Source organism: Manihot esculenta, chromosome 7, assembly GCF_001659605.2.
Source record: "Manihot esculenta cultivar AM560-2 chromosome 7, M.esculenta_v8, whole genome shotgun sequence".
Lineage (NCBI taxonomy): Eukaryota > Viridiplantae > Streptophyta > Magnoliopsida > Malpighiales > Euphorbiaceae > Manihot > Manihot esculenta.
The window spans coordinates 30848700-30866246 of record NC_035167.2 but is presented as its reverse complement, the minus strand read 5'-3'; the positions used below and the strand labels follow the sequence as shown (position 1 = coordinate 30866246).

The 17547-nt window shown below is 30.5% G+C and overlaps 1 protein-coding gene across 2 annotated transcripts; it reads left to right on the top strand.

Annotated features, from left to right (window-relative positions):
• The first annotated feature begins 5469 nt into the window (after positions 1-5469).
• On the top strand, positions 5470-15609 carry LOC110618408 (mitochondrial substrate carrier family protein C). 2 transcript variants are annotated; one of them, XM_021761533.2, is made up of 8 exons: positions 5470-5717; positions 5829-7240; positions 7895-8312; positions 9213-9357; positions 11829-11944; positions 12027-12105; positions 12886-13119; positions 14705-15609. In XM_021761533.2, the coding sequence occupies exons 2-8, from the start codon at positions 6109-6111 to the stop codon at positions 14999-15001; spliced, it is 2421 nt and encodes an 806-aa protein (XP_021617225.1). In that variant the 5' UTR covers positions 5470-5717; positions 5829-6108; the 3' UTR covers positions 15002-15609. The 2 variants fall into 2 exon arrangements, with proteins under 2 accessions (XP_021617225.1, XP_021617224.1); XM_021761532.2 differs by having other exon boundaries at positions 5802-7240.
• Positions 15610-17547: the final 1938 nt, after the last annotated feature.

Sequence of the window (17547 nt, the reverse complement as noted above, 5' to 3'; positions counted from 1 at the left end):
AGATCCTAATATTAATTAATAAAGATAATCACAATTTACGAGATCCAATTTGCATTATTATCTATGCAATGCATGTGCCTTCAATTAAAATATGATGATTTTTAATTGGCTTTATACACCTGCATGGGATGCGTGGCCTATTGACCACACAAGTAATTTCATATAAAATAACTTTTTTTATTTTTTAATAAATATATATAAAAAATTTAATAAGATTTTAAAAGATAAAAAAATGATGTTTTTTTTTTAAAAGTTGTTTTTTTAAAATAATTTTTTTAATTAAAAAAATTTATTAATTAATTTTCTTGAGTGTGAAACTATTGGAACGTAAATGTATCAAGATCCTATAAGTAACATTCAAGACACGCGTTACACCTGCCATCAATAAATTTTTATATCTCATGCTTTTTCGGAAATTTGGATTTCTGTGACGAAAAATTTCCATCACTAAAGGGTTTTATTTCGTCGCAAAAACTTCCATAACAACCTTGTATGTATTTAACACTTTTATAAAATTTAGGTTTCAGCGACAAAATTTTCCGTCGCTAAATAGTTTTGTTCCGTTGCAAAAACTCCAACAACAAATTTATAACTCATACTTTTTTAAAAATCTAGACTTCCGAAGCAAAAAATTTCCACCGCTAAAGAATTTTGTCCCATTGTAAAAATCTTTCACAACAAATTTATATTTATCCCACACTTTATTAGAAATTTGGCCTCTGTGACAAAAACTTTCTATCGCTAAAAAATTTTTCCCATCGCCATACAATAAATTTAAGGCTAGGTATCATTATGGGTTATTCATGTAAATTAAATTTTTATAACTTTATATCTTAATTCTTAACGAGTATTAAGGAAATTCATAAAAATATTTTGTATAATAATTAATTTTACAAATGAAATTTAAAAAATTTATTTTCCTTATCCTTTCGCTAGTTTTACTGAATTTTTAAAATCAAAACAACTCATTTCCAGAATATTGCAAGGTGACAAGTTAGACAAGAGAAGAAAAATCTTATAAGGTGATAAGTTTGTCAAAAGGAAAAAAAATCCCACAAAGTAAAAAATTCGTCAAGGGAAGAAGTAGAATTCCACAAGTGATAAGTTTATCAAAAAAAGAATAATTTCACAGGACGATAAGTTTATCAAGGAGAGAAAAATTCTACAAGGCGACAAATTTATCAAAGTAAGAAGAATCTCATAAGTCGACAAGTTCATTAAGAGAAAAAAAATCTCACAAGGAGAAAAAGTTTGTTAAGGGAAGAATAACCTCACGAGGTGACAAGTAGGGGTGAGCAGTATTCGGTTCAAACCGAAAAAACCGACCGAACCGAATCGATTTGAAAATTTGGTTCGGTTTTTTATATATTTCAGTTCGGTTCGGTTTTCAATTTCAAAAATTTTGGTTATTTCGGTTCGATTCAGTTTTGATCAGAAAAAAACCGAAAAAACCGAACCGAACCGATTAGTAATAATAATATGTTTTTTCAATAATATATAGAAATTAAATCATATTAAAATTAAAATATTTTAATTAAATTTTAAAATATTAAAAATAAAGTGTAAAAAATAAAAAAATTATTAAAAATCGAAACCGATCAAACCGAACCGAACCGAATCAGACCGGTTCGGTTCGATTCGGTTTCTGACCAAAATCGATTCGGTTCGGTTTTCATAAATACTCAAATTTCGGTTTTCGGTTTATTCGGTTCGGTTCAGTTTTGAACCGAACCGACCGAATGCTCACCCCTAGTGACAAGTTCGTCAAGGGAAAAATTAAGACACATCATTGCTGAACCCCACAAGGCGATAGGTTTATCAAAGGAAAAATTAAAACAATTCATTGTTAAAATCTCACGGCACGATAAATTTGTCAAAAAAAAAATCAAGATAATTCATCGCAATAATTTCACAATGCGATAGGCTCATCAAAAGAGATATAAAGGGAATTCATCACCAAAATCCCACAGCGCGATAAGTCTATCAAAAGGAACTATTAAAAATATTCTACATGACGATAAATTCATCAAAGGGAACCATCAAAATTTCACTATGCAGAAGGGAACCACTAAGGCATTTCGTTGCCAGAATTTTACAAAGTGATAAGTTTATCAAAGTGAATTATTAAGGCATTTTATTGGCAAAATTCCGTAAGGCCACAAATTCGTCAAAAGAAACCATCTAGTATCGAACTTACAGATTTAAAAAGTAGAGGGGACTATTGATGTAGATCAATATCAAAATATATTAATTTCGAATCTCAATAATTTAAATCAACTCAAACTCTTAATAAAATGGTAAAATTAATAAATTATGAGTACATGATAAGCAAATTTAAAAGTAAAAGTAATTACGTTCTAAATAAAAGTATAATAATATTTTAATTAAATAATTTGAAATTTAAGATAAACTAATAAATTTTGTAAAAATTTAGAGATACGATTGTAATTCTGCCTCAAAAATAATTAATCCATTGTGCCCTAACAACACCATGATGCCTCCTTAAAAAGTGTGGGACCCAAAGGCCTAAGACAAAGCCGAAGGGCCAGGTGTCCCTCCATTCTCCTACAAGGCTCTTACGTCAGAGTTTATCCATTCTTCATTCACTATCATTATCTTGATGCAAAATTGAAGGGAAAGATGGGTTTTAGTCCTTATAGTTTAATAAAATTAATTATTTAGTCCATTTATTTTTAAATTTGTTTTAATTTTTTTATTTAAAATTAAAATTATTTAATTTTAAAAATAATAATTATTTAATTTATGTAAATTTTAAAATTACATATTATTAAGAAAAAAAATTAAGTATTTGACAAAACAGAAATCAAATAATTATTTAATGTATTTTTAAAGTTAATTAATATTAGATAATATGCATGTAAACATTATCTTAATTATTATTTATATATACTTTTATATAATATTTTTATCATGCTATATAAGTATTGGTAATTTAAAATCCAGAAAAATAGGATTTTACAATGGTTCTGTTCACTTAGAAAAATTTAGACCTAGAGAAGGACAATCCATCTTTTATCTGCTAGTGACGTATAACGAACTGTCTATAATTAGGCCACCTGTCCCTGCCATGTTGATTCGGATGAATGAGAATATCATATTCTGTCTCATGCGTAACGGTCTTTGATTTTTCTCGGACGCGCGTGTGAATGGACTCACAAGACAGATGGGTTGATCTCCTTCCTGATTCCGGATTGGACCGGAAGATAAGATTAAAACGGGGCTCAGAAGGATCTATTTGACGGGTTATGAAGGCTGGAACGGCCCGATTGAAAAATTCATATGGAGCCCGGTCTCAAGGCTTGAGCGGACTGGACCTGATTTGCGTGGAAGGCATGAGAGTCTCCAGATAATGAGCTATTGTCATGGGCCTGACCCCAGACCGGAGTGAAGAAACCCAGCGATGATCGAGTATTACTAATTTTTAATGTTTTTTTTTTCAATATTAAAATTATACATTAGTTTATTATGTTATTTAAAATGTTATTTTTTAAACTATTTTTTTAAAATAATATTTTTATTTATATTTTTAAATAATAAATAAATGTAAATATAACTGTATTGTTATATACATTTTAAATTTTATTTTATTGGAGCAGTAATATACTTTTATTCATTAAATTAAATTAAGATAAACAAATAAATAAATTTATCAAAATATAAAAAATTAAAAAATTAATTTTCAAAATTTAATTTCCTTACTTTTTTTTCTCTTCCCATTTTCTTTAATTTTTCTTATTTTAAAGATAAGAAAATCTTATAAATAAGTAAGAGTAAGTTGAAATATGAGACTCTTAAACGTTAATGATAAATTTTTATAACGGCTTAAATTTAAAAACACTCTGTGAAATATTTGAATTATTTAAATAATCTTACATATGTTAATTAAAAATATTTGTTACATTAATTATTATTATTATTTAATTATTCACTTATTAATAAAATAAAAATATCAAATACTTTAAAATTATTAAATAGAATAAAAGATAATACGAGTAATATTCGATTTAAACTAAAAAAAATTAATTAAATTAAATTAATTTAAAATTTTAGTTTAACTTTTTATATATTGTGTTTTGATTTATTTTTAATTTTAAAAATTTTAATTATTTTAATTTAATTCGATTTTAATTAAAAAAATTAAAAAAATTAAATCGAATCGATTAGTTATAATAGTATATTATTTTTTATAATATAAATATTAGATTATAATAAAATTGAAATGTTTTAATTAAATTTTAAAATATCAAAATAAAATATAAAAATAAAAAATTTTTATTAAAAAATCATTTAATTGAATTAAATTAATTGAATTTAATTTGTGTTTAAAATTAATTTTATTCGATTTTATATATATTAAAATTTTAATTTAATTTTAAAGTGAATCCACTGAATATATACTTCAAAAAATATTTTAATTTTATTCATTAATAATTTAAATATATTTATATTTATAAATTTAGTATACATTCGAGTAAATTTAAAAAATTTTATAATAATTTTAAGAAAATATTTTTTAAATAAAATTAAAGGTAAAAGTGTTTGATTTATAAATAAAAAATTAAAAAGTAACCGTTAAATTTCTATATTTTTAACAAATAAGTTGAAAATATTTACAACAATTCATATTTATATTTAAATAAATTTAATCAAACCTATTCAAGCCAAAGAACTAAATTCAATTTTGGAATATTAATATTAAATTATAATATAATTACTAAAAATTTATTTGACAAATAAAATAATTTTTAAAATAAATATTTTATTTTAATAATAAATATTTTTTAATCAATTCTATTATTTACTTCTTTTTCTCTTATTAAATTTAAAATGTGAAACAAAATAAAATTTTATAGACTAAAAAAATAATATTTAATTTTATTTAATATTATTATACAAATTAATTAGAAATTTTCAATATGAATAATATATATGTAATTTACAATAATATTAATATAAATATTTAATAAAATACTCTAATATATAATATAATTAAAATGTATTTATAATAAATAGTTATTACATATAATATATTTATTATCATATATAATAAATATAAAATATATTTAAATTTGATATAAATTTTAATTTAAGGGGTTATATTTTATTAATAAAAAGGTTTTAGAATCTATTAATTTCTTATATTCAATTTAATCTCTTAAGTAAAAAATAAAAAAATAACTTTATTATCTAAATTTAAAATTTTTTAAAATAAATATGAATTAACATAAATATTTAATTTTTTTATTTCATACTTATTTAAATAAAATTTATATTTTAAAAATAAATTAAAATACTTTGTATTTTATAATTCAAATTAAATAATTTATTTAATTTTTTATGAAAAAATGAACTTATTAACTTTAATAATTTAATATTTTTTAAATGATTAAGTAATGAAAAAAAGTTATGATTGATAAAAATTTACTCAAAATAAAACTGAAGGCACAGTTTATTGTCTTGTTTGCTCTGCCACCCCTGTGACTATGAGTTTCAAACGATCCAAATAGCTTCACTAATTTTAGCTCCTTTCTATTATCTCTGTTCTTAAATGCAAATCTCTCTCGTATCAGTTGATCGCCGGAATTTTCATCTTCTCTTTTCTCTCTAACTTCATCATTATTAATTCCCTTAGCTCACAATCAATCCATGCTTTGTTAATGAAGGAAAGAATTTCCAGGAAAAGAAAAAAGAAAAAGGTGGGAAAAGAAAACAAATGATTCCATTTACACAGTAGTATCCATTTTCACTCAATTCAGTTACGGGTTTTCTGTTTCTTGCAGTTTCTGATTCAATTACATCATCTACAGGCTTCTTCACTGGATCCAACAATACAGTTCAGTGCACAGTAAATTTACTGTTATTCTTCTTCTTCTTCTTCATCATTCATCTTCTTCTTCTTGTGTTTGTACAACTGGGTTTTCATCTTCTGCATTGGTTTTTCTATGGGCGCATGAATTTTGGATGCCTGTCTTGTGGATTGCCTTTTGTATTATGAAACTTTTTGGGGTGGGATTTGAGTTGGGATATAAATAAAGAGGAAAAAAAACTATTTGGCTAGTATTTTTTTTTTTCTTTTTTGGAGCAGTAATGCTGTCTGCAAATGACCCGATGGAATCATTTCTAAATTCTATTCAAGTGGTGAAAGATGCGCTCTCACCGCTTGAACTTGGGATTCGGAAAGCGGCTAAGGATCTGGAGAGTTGCTGGGGAGTTTCTAAGAACTTTAGGGTCAATCATCTTGAATTGAGTTCCAATGATAGTAAGAACAAGAACAATAAGGTTCAGATCTGTGCTGTGAAAAAGAGAAGTACTAGTAATATCAATGGCAATAATGGGAACTCTGTGGCTGGTCAAGAGAGAAAGGAAGGTTTATCTGTTAAGGTACCTATTGAAACTTTGTTGGGCATGTTTTCACTGAATCTGGAACATGGGTTTAATAAGAGACAGATGAAAGAGAGAGAAATGGGGAGTGAAGATGGCTTCTTCATTAGTAGCTTTGTTCAGGCATTTCCTAGTCCTTTCAAGACAAGCAAGAAGCAGTTCCAGAAAGTGGGTGACAATGATTGTAGCAATTTGCATTTGTGCAGACAGGGGTCAAAATCAAAGGTTTCAAGTGAATTAAAGCAAAAGGAATCACAAGGTCAATATGCTAGAGCTGTCCAGAGTGATAGTGAAAATAATAAAGCAAGGAAACATGTATCGCTTGAATGTTTTGTAGGTTTTATTTTTAATCAATTGGTTCATAACTTAAAGAATTTTGATCAAAATTTTCAGCAGGCAGACAGCAAAGGTAGTGATTATGACTGTTCTACTCCACCTCCAGAATCCTACCAATTTGATCATTTGAGGGCAGTCATGAGTATTTGGGAAGGTCGAAGGATGGATGTAAATGGGTTTTTGAGGAATTTGAAGTTTGCCAGAGTAGGAGGTGTTCCTTCAGGTATTGTTGGAGTATCTCCTTCAGTCAATGAAGAAGGTGATGGTAGTATAAGTGCTGGCAGGGGGGAGGAAACAGGGGGTAGTTCACCACAGAAGTTGGCAAGTATGTTACTGAGTATTCCCATGTCAAATGTAGAGCGTTTAAGATCAACATTATCTACAGTTTCATTGACTGAGCTAATTGACCTTGTGCCACACCTGGGGCGATCTTCTAAAGACTACCCTGATAAGGAGAAGCTATTTTCAGTGCAGGATTTCTTTAGGTACACAGAGTCTGAAGGTATGGTTTTCTGTTTGCTAGCGTAATAATTTCAGTGCTGCTTTTGTATTTTTTTCAGTTGTGTTTGATTTGAAAACTCGAATATCCATATAAATATGATGAAGGGTGTCACTTTTGGTTATTGGAGAATGCATATTGTATGTTTGATATTTGATTGGAAATTATTCACAAGATCAGCCTCATGAAACTTTACGTGTCCATCTATTCTTGAAGATTCCTGCATTGCTAACTTTAGTGACCATTTTCCTAAATTTTGAGGAAACAGAATTCTTTCAGAATACTTATGGCCAGAAGGAATTTAAAGTACAAATGACACCTTTTATGTTTACTTACATGTTTGTGCACTTTATATGGGCTTCAAGCCTAAGCACTTGAACATTTTGTTGCAACTTAGAGCAAACATGAATTACTTGTGGAGAGCAATAATGACTATGTTTATGATTGTCAGTTGACAAGAGCAGAAATAAGTATAAAGCAAGTTCATAATTTTTTATGAGGTGACATAGGGGTAGTGTAAAATACTGTTCCTATCTTTGGTAATACAAAGGAACAAAAAAGTTGAAAGGAAGGAGCAGCAATCACCTGATTGTTTATCTTCTAATGGATTTTTAGAACATCAGAAAATTTTCTCATTTAATACATGCATTCCTACAGGAAGGAGGTTCTTTGAGGAACTAGATAGAGATGGTGATGGTCAAGTAACATTAGAAGATCTTGAGATTGCAATGAAAAAAAGGAATTTGCCACCGAAGTATGCTCGGGAATTTATGCAGCGTGCTAGGAGTCACTTGTTTGCAAAATCATTTGGTTGGAAACAATTTCTGTCCTTGATGGAACAGAAGGAACCAACCATTCTCCGAGCTTATACTTCCCTCTGTTTAAACCAATCTGGGACCCTTAAAAAGAGTGAAATATTGGCATCACTTAAAAATGCTGGACTTCCAGCAAATGAAGACAATGCTTTTGGAATGATGCGATTTCTGAATGCTGGCACAGAAGAATCTATTTCTTATGGGCATTTTCGCAATTTTATGCTTTTGCTACCTTCTGATCGACTTCAAGATGATCCTAGGTAAGATATTGTTACTCATTTTGAAGGAGGTTTAACAAAAGTTCAGTGAATACTGGTACACAAATTTAGGCTTCATTGGTTCATAGAAAATAGCTTGCCTGCAGAAAATATTTTCCAGGAACATGTTTTGAGAAAAGGAATATTTCTTTTGTTGTTTTTACAATTCTGCAAATAAGATGGAAATTTGTTTTATAATGGTTAAAATACATTGGAAGTATTTATTTTCTTTCAAGTTATAAGGCCATGGTATTAGTTAAACCCATAAAAACCTCGTATGTTTCTATTTATATTATATTGTTGAATGTGAGAAACAAATTTATAAAGAATGAATTATGTTAATTCTGGTATATGCAATGACTGGTGGCTGTTGATGGTCCAAGATGATTGTGGTAATTAATGGACTAACGAGTTTGTGTTCATGTTATGCATATGTAGATTCCTTCCCTTTCAATCATTTTGTCAAAATCTAAAATATGATTTTGTTTTCCATTTAACTTAGAATACCTTTTTCATCGATCAGTTTTCCTCACTGCCCAAACCGTTAATAGATAAAGAAAATGTTTTCTAAGAAACGAATGGAACCTTTTTGGTCATGTTGTCGATCAGTCAAGTTGTTTATATTGATTACTTGGTGCTTGTTTGATGTTTCTTCTAAGTGGACAGCAAAAGATAACCTATTTCTAGGTTATCATATAAAGTATATAATGTGTGAAAACTGTAATGAGATTGCACAAGTGAGAAAATTTTGGCTGTTGTCTTAATCATGATGGTTATTCAACACCTTTCATATTCTCTCTAGAGTCTAGACCCTCCAAAGTTTATCCCTTTTCCTTCTTCTTTCTCCAATCGTGTGTATGTTCATTACATTTTACTGATGGTGGCTTCTCCTAATACATGCAGGAGCGTATGGTTTGAAGCTGCTACTGTTGTTGCTGTTGCCCCACCTGTGGAGATACCAGCTGGAAGTGTTCTAAAATCTGCATTGGCTGGGGGGCTATCATGTGCATTCTCTTGTGCTATGATGCATCCTGTTGATACAATAAAGGTAATTCTTCTCCTTGGGAATCATGTAATCATGCACTGATATTTTTAAGTAAGATATACCCCACATATAAAAAATTAGAAAAAATGGCAAAAAGGTGACTCTTTGGCTGAAAAGTGCAACTGCCAAGAGCAGCCGCTTCATTGAAAGCTTTCCACATCTCTCCCACAACTTTGCTTTGGATTTGGCATGATAAAAATCATCAGGACTTCCTGCTTTGGGAGGGTCGTTCAGTTGTACTTCTTTTCAATTGATGATTGAGACAAGAAGACGTTCTAGTGCATATAATTTTGTCAATGGCCGGTGACCAATTGTGATTGTGCTCTTCACTTAGACTTTGCATCAGATTTTTTTTTTATCTGAATATTACCTTAATCCTTTAACATATAGTTATTAAAGGAGAGCCTTAGGCTTTTAACCTTAATGTGTCTGTAGGAGAAAGGCTGTGATATTCACCAAGCACTGCCTTATGTGCCTAGGCAAGGCATGCCCCTTGTTCTAAATGCAAGGCTCTAGAAAAGCACTTCTTTATTTCACCTTCAGTGAGCACTTCAATTGACAAAAGGATCATCATTCTATTTGAAGTCTGCTTGATTTACCAAAAACTGATATTGATGCACTAGAAAGCTTTCAAAATTATCATCACTCATGATAACTAGTCATCTAAATCTTTCACATCTAGGATCATAGAACTCTGTTATGGATTTAATTAAATCCATAACAACCTCCCATATTTCCACTTTCAAAACTCATGGCCTTTTTAATCCCTCTCCTCATGTCATTTTTTATGGTTCTTTCATTCAATCTCTCATTTTAATATTGGATAGGTAAGCATCCTGTAGTAGGAGGAGTTTGGACTCCTCTGTTTCTAGTTTATCTGAAAGGTCTTTTATTTAAAAAAAAAAAAACATTGAGAATGCCTTTTGTGTTCTTCCTTTTGGTATTTTTCTGATATTGCTTTATTGTTTTTCTTTCTAAAAAAAGATACCAAGATATATTAGGTAGATTTATTTCTTAATTATTTGTCATTTATTTCTAAAGAAAAGAATATTAACATATCTATCAGGTCCTTCTTTCATCGATATTCCAAAAATGGGTTTATATTATTTTCTAACAAGTTGTAAACAAATGATATTAATGGTGAAGTTTATTTTTATTCTACACTTGTTTATGCCTAATAATACTTTGTAGTTTGGTAATTAATAAATTTGGCTAAATAGAGCTGCATCTATCATTATTTTGTTTTAATTTTTTCTTAACCTCAAACTGCAATATTTTTTAGCCTAGCTGTTGCGCCTTTAATAACTATTTCAATATCTTTTAGCCAATTGCTTAAACCATAAATTTCAAAAAGTGCGCCTTGCTTCTAATGGGCTCAAGCAGGCTTCACCTTTGTGATACAAACTTAGGCACATAGGCACTTGCCTTTAAGGATCACCTTAGCATTACATCATGTGACCTCAGGGCCTGAGTATGTGTATAAAGCACTATATATGTGTGTGTGTGTGTGTGTGTGTATGTATGTATGTGCGCGCTGTAGGACGATTCTACTTTATGCCTTAGTAATGGTTTTGTGTTGATAAAATAAATATAATTGCATAGGATTAGATATCACCTTGGGATTGGGTGTTCTCTCCCTTCTATTTTCTTAAAAATTATTAATTTGGATGGGATTGATTTGAAGGGAATGAATGAATGAAGAAGAAGACAAGGCATCGAACTGTGTTGTTTTCCATTATACTTTATGGTGTTGCTGACCTTTTTGCCTTTGTATGAATTGGCTTTCATCAAACAAATCTAGCTTCAGGTTAGCTTGTGTGTTTGTGATTTCCTTGCTGTCTGTTGGGCATATGATCTATGTTTCTAGTTATCTTCTATGTAATATTCTTTTGCTATTATGATTTTCAATTTTTTTGTAATATTTTTATATATTTTATACACATTATAATGAATGTGTGTTTCACATCTCTCAAATGTGCACTCATGCCTCATGATATATGCCAGGGGCCTTGTGCACGTTAAACCTTTGACAACTTTGGGTTAAATATACCTCGCATGAAGAATAAATATGGGTTGAGAGTTTCTGCATAAAGTTTTCTTTTGTCATTTTATCATTTTTCTATCCCCTCTCTCTCCCCCTTTTTTGCAGAGAGAAAAAAGAAAATATTGTGTGGCTTTGTCGCAGTAATTTCAGTAAAATAAAAAAAACTTTCTACTGGCCATTTATGATGGCTGACTACTGGTCTTTTTTCTGGCAGTATCTAGCTTACCTTGTATTGAATATTTATCTTTAGAATGGAATTCCAAAACATAGTTCTGCTATTTGTAAGTGTGAATATAAACTACTAGATGCCTGTTAACTTTTTGAGGATTATCATATAAAGCTATAGAAAGAGATAAATATGATAATTTTCAATATTTCTGATGTTTTCTTATGATTAATTTCATGGTCTCTCTTTGCTGTGGTCTCTTAGACTCGAGTACAAGCATCAACGCTTTCTTTCCCAGAGATTATTTCAAAGCTTCCAGAAATTGGACTTCAGGGATTATACCTGGGTTCAATCCCTGCAATCCTAGGACAGTTTTCAAGGTCCTTATTTTTCCTTTCCACCTTTTTTTTTTTGAACTACAACCATTTCTATCCCTGGCTGACGTTTTAATTCAAATTGCAGCCATGGCCTGCGAACTGGGATATGTGAAGCTAGTAAACTTTTGCTCATACATGTAGCCCCAACGCTCCCAGACATACAGGTAATGGTTATTACTTTGCTGTTTTATTTGTTAAATTTTCTGTTACATACCTATGCAACATCCTTTCTTTTTCCCTGGTTTGTCATATGATATAAATAAATTCTTATGCTTCACAGTGAAATATTTCATTATTCTAATTTCCTTTTTGTCCCAGTTCTCAGAAGCTACTGTGGGAAGCTTTTTTTTTTTCTCCTCGCTCCTTTCGTTGCTATTTTCATCCGTCCAAAAAATTAAACAGCAGCTCTCTCTCTCCATCACACACACACGCCCAAGCACTTTTCCTTAATTAAATGCAGTTCTTATCTTAAGGACGAGGCTTTCCTTTTTAAGGGGGTAAAGGTGGATAAGTTTTGCCTGCAAGCAATTACTCCAAATGCTTGTACCCTTTGATTACGAATTATGCAATCTTTGGTAACTATATTAAGCATAAAGTTTTCATATTCAAGGATATGACTGTGTCCAACTTAAGTGGCAAATGTAGTATTAGTAGTGCAATTAACCAGTCACTGCTGTGAAACTGTTCATATTGGTTTTCATGGTTATTAGAAACTCATCTATGCACAAACGTGCATTTGGTTGCAACTCTGGTGCACACATGAAGCCAATAAACAAGAATTGACACAAGGAACCATCATAATATACTTTATTTTTCAAGTGTAGCCTTGGCAAAGGAAGATTTTTTGTTGGTAAATTTTATTACTCGTTATCAGAGGCTCCTAGATATATATATTGGAGTTCAAGGCTGTAAAAGTTACATATGCATGTTTGGTTTACTTGCAGGTTGAATCTATATCATCATTCTGCAGCACAGTTTTGGGGACAGCAGCTCGGATCCCTTGTGAGGTATTGAAGCAGCGCTTGCAGGCAGGTCTTTATGACAATGTAGGGCAGGCTATAATTGGTACATGGCAGCAAGATGGTCTCAAGGGATTTTTTCGTGGGACTGGGGCGACGCTTTGCCGTGAGGTTCCATTTTATGTTGCTGGCATGGGCCTATATGCTGAATCCAAAAAGGTAAGGAGATTTGTGTGTAGAAACATGCAATTTCTATCTACTTGTTCATTTTGATATTTCTAAGTTGCAGGCTTCCAGTTTTATCATGAGTCGGTGACTGATTTTTTCTTCTCATAGTCCATTACTAACTCTTTCTTATAGTAAAAGTTTCATGTCAAAGACTGGGTATGAAATAATGCATGGATGCAGTCTGATAGTATTTTTTTTCCCTCTAAATGATAAAACTATATATCATCCTTTCATTTTAAATTATACTATTAAGTAGAATGTAGTGATCATGGAACAGGGGAAGCAATTATATATTCTGTAATTGTTATATGATGAATTTAATAGTTGTTCAGAGGGATGATGTTTTCACTACACAAGCCTAGGTGGAAAGTATGAATAATATTCTTATATAATGTCCCAAACACTAACTCAAGAATCTTTCTTTAAGCTTATCCACGTTATAACTGCTCTGTGTCAAATATTCTGAGATATCATTTTTGGAAAACATTTTAGTAGGTTGAGATGTTGAAAATTACTTGGGTTCCTATTTTTGGGTACTTCTTAAATTATTGAAGGTGAGGGAGCTACCGAAAGTTTACACCTCTTAACTTCAGAAATTATTAGAAGAGATATGCCCAATCTCTAGGCTAGTAGCCCAAAAGCAATTAGCAAATTATTTGAAGAAAATATTTTTATATTTTGGAGATACTGAATAATGCTAAAGGACTCACTTTAGATTACATTTGTAAAGAAATGGATGAGGAATCCATTTGATTTTTAAATGAATTTTATTAATAGATTTAATCTACAAAAGCCATACTGATAGACCTAGTTCAATGGATTGTTATGTTTGGACAAATGAATATTAAAGTCAATATGCTTTTTCTAAAATCCCATCATGCATTGTATTGGTTTTTTTTTTTTTAATTAAATAAGAAGAGCTATTGTAATATTCTTACTTTTTATGTTCGACTGGTATATAATTCATTTGCAAATTTCATCAATATTTGTAGCAGTTATTCCAATTCTAAATATCTAAGATATTTGTCAAAATCAAATAGAAATTTTTGAGACTCCAAACATCACAAATGTAGAATTGCAGATAAAAATCTTGTGTTTGGATGGAGAAATTTGAACTGTGAGATTTGGATTTGATATTATTTTTAAATAAACTTGTTTTGAACTTTTAAGTTTGGCATTATGCCCTACTCATTACCATTTGGTTTAAACATATCTGAACAGAATAATACTTTTAAGTTGCAATATGCCTTTGCTTATGACTTTGTACAATTTGTTGAGAATACATTGTTCCATGGAGATACGAGTTGGGTATTTTTGGTGTTGATCCAACCGAACCCTAATAGGATGGGTTGGTTAGTATTTTATGGTAAATTTTCATCAAGTTCAGGACGAATTTGGATATTGATAATATTAATGGGGTTTGGGTAGTGTGATTTTCACGGATATCTTACCCGTTTACATCACCTCCCTATATATATATATATACACGCACACAATCGTTGTTATGGTCTTTCATTCTTTCTTTTTCTTAAAAGCAAAAAAATTACATGCTGAACTATTACGTTGCTTCTTCCAGCTTGCTCAGCATCTTCTACGACGGGAGCTAGAACCCTGGGAAACAATTGTAGTTGGGGCTATATCTGGAGGGCTAGCTGCTGTAACCACTACTCCTTTTGATGTGATGAAAACTAGAATGATGACAACACATGGACAATCCCTATCAATGACAATGGTTGCCTTCTCCATACTTCGTAGTGATGGACCCCTTGGCCTATTTAAAGGAGCAGTACCAAGGTTTTTCTGGATTGCCCCTTTAGGTGCCATGAACTTTGCTGGTTATGAGCTAGCGAGGAAGGCCATGGACAGATTTTGAGGAGACGAATGATCCACTGTCTCAGAAGAAGTTGACTAATTCTGGGTTGTTTTTGTGAAACTTGAAAACATTGGAGCATCCAGGTTTTTGTTTTGTGAATGTTGCTGGAAAGTTTCATGGTCTTTTCGAATTTTCAGCAGCATATACACAGATATCATCAGCCGACAAGTCTAAATCTTCTTCAGCTTATGCATAGTGCTTTTTTTTTTTTTGGATTGATTAGAAAGAGAACTGAATAAAAGAACTAGCCTCCGTCTCTAGGAACAGCAACACCATGAAGGTCCTGCTGAAGCAAAATCTGGAGCGCCCGAGTGACTTGGCTTTGGCAGCCAACTAGTCGGCACAAGCATTTGCCTGCCTGTAAATGTGAGGAACCGTGACTTCCCATTGTTCGCCCAAGGCTTGTTTGATCAACCTAACCGGCGAGCGAACAAAGCCTGCACTTGGAGATTCGGTGTTCACGATCCTAACTGCCTGAAGGCTGTTGCGCATATGTCTTTTGCTCACTCTTGTAACTGGTAAATATCTGTACATTACATGTGCAATTAACCTTGTTAACTGCTTCATCTGAAAGTCTAATTCTGTATTAGGTATAGAGAAATTATTGCTTAGAACGAGTTCATATAGATTCATAGTATTAATAATAAAGAATTCAAGCTAAAATATTTTTTTAATTAAAAATAATGTTTAAAAATATAAAATTATATTTTATTATTAAAAATAAATATTTTAATATAATGGAACCTAATTAATCTTTAACGTAAGTTGTTTGTTTATTTAGCAAAAATAAAATAAAAGAAATTTATTTGGTTCTAATATATATAATATTAGGGCATTGATAATATAATTTATTCGGTAATCTCATTCTAATTTAAATTAGTTATATTAAAGTTACATATATTCATATATAAAAAATATATTTTTTTATCAAGTAATGATTAAATGGAGAATTTAATTTAGTATAAAAATAATGATTACTAATTGAAAATCATGAGAAGGAAAGCAATGACGTAACTAAAACTTTCGTATAAAAATTTAAAATATAGGAATTTTTGCTGGCAATTTAAAATTTAAAATATTTTATAAAAATATTTATTTAACAAAAAATTAAATTTTTATTTAAGCTAGTATATATATAAAAAAGGAAAAGTGTGCATGGTTTGGTTCCAAATTCCTACAAGGATTTGGTTTGTCTAACTATAAGAACGCAAATTTCGGAATCCTAGTCCCATGATGAGAAGTAAAACTTTGCTTATATAATCTTAAACTAAATAGGCTTTGATTCATCCTCAAAATCTCCATTAGCCCAACTGATTTCTAAACCTGAAATCTTCACAATGGCTCCTAAGCGAATCTTACAGTCTTCTCATGCACCACACTCTTACAACCACCTTGTCAAAAGAGTCAAGTACTTTGAACAATTCGATCCTGAAGAAGCCTATAAACGAACATCAACAAGAGAAATTTCAAGATGAAGTTGAAGAATTTGAATTATTTAATGAAGAAAACTTAGAAGAAGCATGCTACCAAGACTATTTTATGACGGTGCATGGTTATCAAGAACAAGAAGATGATAAATTAGAGCATGCAGGTGATGATTCTGACATGACCAATATCAATCCAAGAAGCGAACACAAGATCAGCAATTCTGAAGCAAGAGAGAAAGCTGAAGGTGAGGATTTCTGGTCTAAGTATCCACGGCTGAATGAATCGTTGAAGCTGGAGCAATTTTCAGAGTACACACTGCCAGATTCTGGAGTTAATATTATCAAGGAAAGATTGATCTCTATTGGGAATTTGAAGGCAAAGGAATTAGAAGATAAGTGGAAAAAATTGCAGGTTGCTGAAACTGAGGTGAAGCTCATGCGAGCAAACTTGATACAGCAGCAGACACAACTCATATTGGATTTGATCAGTTAGCTTTATTTTCATTAGTAAGACTCAGTTAATTAGTACTATAAGGTTCTGTAAGTACTCAAAAAGAAAAAAAAAATATTAATCAGAGTTTATCATCCATTGGTTGCTGGCATCTAGTTGATTTGTTTCAGTTGTAAAGATTATCTAATCTAAACCTGGATAATTGCCAATAAAGGCTGTGAAGTGAGTTGCTACATCCTTGGCCTGTCAGCAATATATGATTTTTTTTTAGTTTTTTTTCTTTTTTTTTTCTTCTTTAAATCAATAGTGTTAATTTTTAGTATCATCAGTTGTGCCTGAAGTGATGCTGTAAATGAAAATCATTTTTCCTAAATTGTGAAATTTCTTCTTTTCTTTCTGCAATTTAGATTTTACTCAGATGTTAAAACAATGGTGGGATTCCTAGCAATAAGCGAAAAAGTGACATTTTTTTCTGTTTTGGAGAGACTTGCACTATAAATTTAATATTTATGGAAATTGTAGATTGTTTTGAGATTTCACAAATTTTATTTTAGTGAAAACTATAAGGAATTTTTATGACACAAAGATTTCAAACTCTAAAAGTGTTAAATCAGTTTTTATGGATCATTATTAAAGGCACTTGCTCTTGGCTACTTGAAAAGATCATA

Coding starts and splice junctions, on each gene's coding strand:
- LOC110618408 (XM_021761533.2), top strand. CDS start 6,109: ATGCTGTCTGCAAATGACCCGATGGAATCATTTCTAAATTCTATTCAA. Junction 8,313..9,212: donor CGACTTCAAGATGATCCTAG/GTAAGATATTGT, acceptor TAATACATGCAG/GAGCGTATGGTTTGAAGCTG. Junction 12,106..12,885: donor CAACGCTCCCAGACATACAG/GTAATGGTTATT, acceptor GTTTACTTGCAG/GTTGAATCTATATCATCATT.